The 2,668-nt window shown below is 61.5% G+C and overlaps 1 protein-coding gene across 6 annotated transcripts in view; it reads left to right on the top strand.

Annotated features, from left to right (window-relative positions):
* ZDHHC14 (zinc finger, DHHC-type containing 14) overlaps positions 1–2,668 on the top strand; it is a 184,086-nt gene that overhangs the window by 165,863 nt on the left and 15,555 nt on the right. For all 6 annotated transcript variants that reach the window (XM_012721990.1, XM_012721999.1, XM_012722003.1 and 3 more), the window contains exons 6-7: positions 65–167; positions 1,075–1,184. In XM_012721990.1, the coding sequence (XP_012577444.1) occupies positions 65–167; positions 1,075–1,184 (213 nt within the window). The remainder of the gene's footprint in view (positions 1–64; positions 168–1,074; positions 1,185–2,668) is intronic.

Consider the following 2,668-nt stretch of genomic DNA (forward strand, 5'->3'; position numbering starts at 1 on the left):
TCCATGAGGGGCGGGCCCATCCAGCTCTCGGGCGCTCCGGCTCCCCTCCTTGACTCGGGCTCACTGTGCTGGAGGCCGTGGTGTGCTTCTTCTCCGTCTGGTCAATCGTGGGCCTCTCGGGTTTCCACACCTACCTGATCAGCTCCAACCAGACGACGAACGAGGATGTGAGTGTCCGGGCCTTGAGGTCTCTGTGTCCAGCTGTGGGGGCGGGGAGGGTCTCCAGGGCCCAGGGTCTCCACACCTTTCCAGGTGGGAGCGCAGGCACCGCTGGGAACAGGTGGGTTGCAGGTCGCACCTGGGACCCCTCAAGAGCCTGGTTTTCGGGCCACGTCACCAGCAACTTAGGTCAGCCCAGTGATCCCCTCCGAGCCCCGAGGGGCAGCCCTGTCTCCCCTGCGGCAGCCATTTCGTGAACTCATCACAGCTCCCCAGAGGAGGAGCCGCCGGCTGGCAGGCTCACCCAGAGGGTCTCTCTCGTTCCACAGCTCCTCTGGGGGGTTTGGGGGGCTGGTAATCATCCTGACTCAGCGTTCAGCCTTTTGTCCAGGATGCTGTCTACATGGATGCGGGAGGGAGGCGGTTTAAAGACAAGACCCTCCAGTGACCCGGCCCTCTGCTCTGAATAGATTCTGGCGGACAGTCTCCCGGTTCGTGATTGCTAGAACTGGCCAAAGCCTCGAGGATCAGCCTCACAGCCTTGGAGAATCGGTGCTGATGACATTCACGAGTCGAGAGGATATTAACGTGGTCTTTGTACTTGGGCTTGGCCCACAGGAGGCTGAATTCAGTCTATACTGGCAATCAGCTAGCTCTTGACTGTCCTTCACTTAACTGCTATTTAGCGCATTCACTGAGCGTGGGAGAAGTATCTCAGGGCGAGGGGAGCTGGCCCTCGGAACCAGGTAGTGACAGGAGAGCGAGCCCGGCCTTAACCCGCTGCTCATGCCTGTTTTCGTTGAGAAAAGTTGCTCAGTTTCTCCTGCTGAAGAACCCCGTAGAGATTCCGTGTAGTCATGGCGGGCCAATTGCCTCGAAGGACGCTGAGTCTTAATGACCCTCCTTTTCTTGCAGATTAAAGGATCTTGGTCGAACAAAAGAGGGAAAGAAAACTACAATCCCTACAGCTACGGAAACATCTTCACAAATTGCTGTGTTGCCCTGTGTGGGCCCATCTCTCCAAGGTGAGGGTCAGCAAGCGCCAGGCTTTGCAGCAGGTGGGCTCCCCTGGCGTGGGCTCACCAGGGCGGGCTCCCCGGGCATGGGCCCTGGCTTCCCATGGGAGAGTGCGGCCTGCACAGCTGGCCTCAGAGCTGCTCCGCTCTCTGCTTTATCCCCGGAGACACGGCCTTCAGGAGGTTCTTCAGCTGCAGTCATGTCGAGTTTGGGGGACATCACCTAGGGATCAAAATAGGGAAACTGAGGCACGTGACTCCCCATGATGACTGGTGCTGAGCGTCTGTGACAGGCAGAGAGCTGTGGTTAGCAGCAAGAGAGCTGGAACACGGCCTAGGAAGCCGTCAGACAATACATGCTAGGACCTGAGTTGTCCAGAATAAAATTGCTAAGGAGCTCAGAGGGAGAGCCGTGGGCTGAGGAGCGTGGGGATGATAAAGCAAAATTAATGCCACCAACAGCAGCCACTGGCACTCACTGAGCTGCTGCTGGGCTCCGCTCCAAGAGCTTGACGAGCATTAATGTCTACAAGCCCCACCCGGTCCCGCGAGGAGGGTGCCCGTGCTCCGTGCCAGGGAGGTGCAGGGAGGAGGAACTGCGTGCCCGAGGTCACACGGCCAGTCAGGACTCACGCCAGCCTCTGGGCCCAGAACCAGTGTGGCCCCCGGCCGGGCTGCCGTCCAGGCCAGGGCCCCGCACATCCAAAATGCAGGCGGCTTTCGATCGCGTGTGAGCTACGCCCACAGAGGCGTATTTCCAAGATTCCAGCCAGTCACTAAAGACACCTGAGCCAGCAGCCAGGCCCCCAAACAGCGCATTTCTGGAGCAAGCGCTGCCCCGAGTGGCCCCCGTGGCTCCGCGGGGTACAGTCAGCTGACCTGTGACTCTGCCAGGCGGAAAGGAGGGGTCGGCGTTTGCTCGTCCTCCTGCGGCGCCTTTGCTCTGCCCTGTCTCTGCCCAACCTCGCCCACCTGTGCCCGCCAGCGGGCCAGGCCTGCTAGGGGTGTCCCAGCGCCGCCCCCCACGAGCTGTGTCCTGCACCTCGGCCGGGGCATCAGAACCTGCCTGCCCGAGTCCTGTGCCTGCAGGGCCTTTAGTGCGTCTGCCCGTGACTGGGGTTGCGTCTCCCGGGGGGAGCACAGGTGTGGGCAGGTCCCTGCTTGGTGTCCCCGGGGTGAGGGGCAGCGAGGTGGGAAGGGTAGACCGTCCCAAATGTCACTGGGCGGTGTCATGGGTCCCGGGGCCTAAGAATTCACCTGGCCGCTGCTGCTGCCTGGCGCCGACCGCAGGCCCTGAGCTGGGGCTGTGAGGGAGCAGCAACCACGGCCAAGCAGGCGAGTCTGCGTGTGAAGCGCTGGGTGGGGGCAGGGCAGGCGCCATGGGACACCTGGGGGGCTCCTCAGAGGGGTCCAAGTTGTGAACGGTCTAGAGGATGAGTGGGAGCGGGAGAGAAGGAATTGCGGAAGGACAGAGTGAGGGGACAGCCAGCACA

This window comes from Condylura cristata, unplaced genomic scaffold (genome assembly GCF_000260355.1).
Source record: "Condylura cristata isolate star-nosed mole 26May11 unplaced genomic scaffold, ConCri1.0 scaffold00001, whole genome shotgun sequence".
Taxonomy (NCBI): domain Eukaryota; kingdom Metazoa; phylum Chordata; class Mammalia; order Eulipotyphla; family Talpidae; genus Condylura; species Condylura cristata.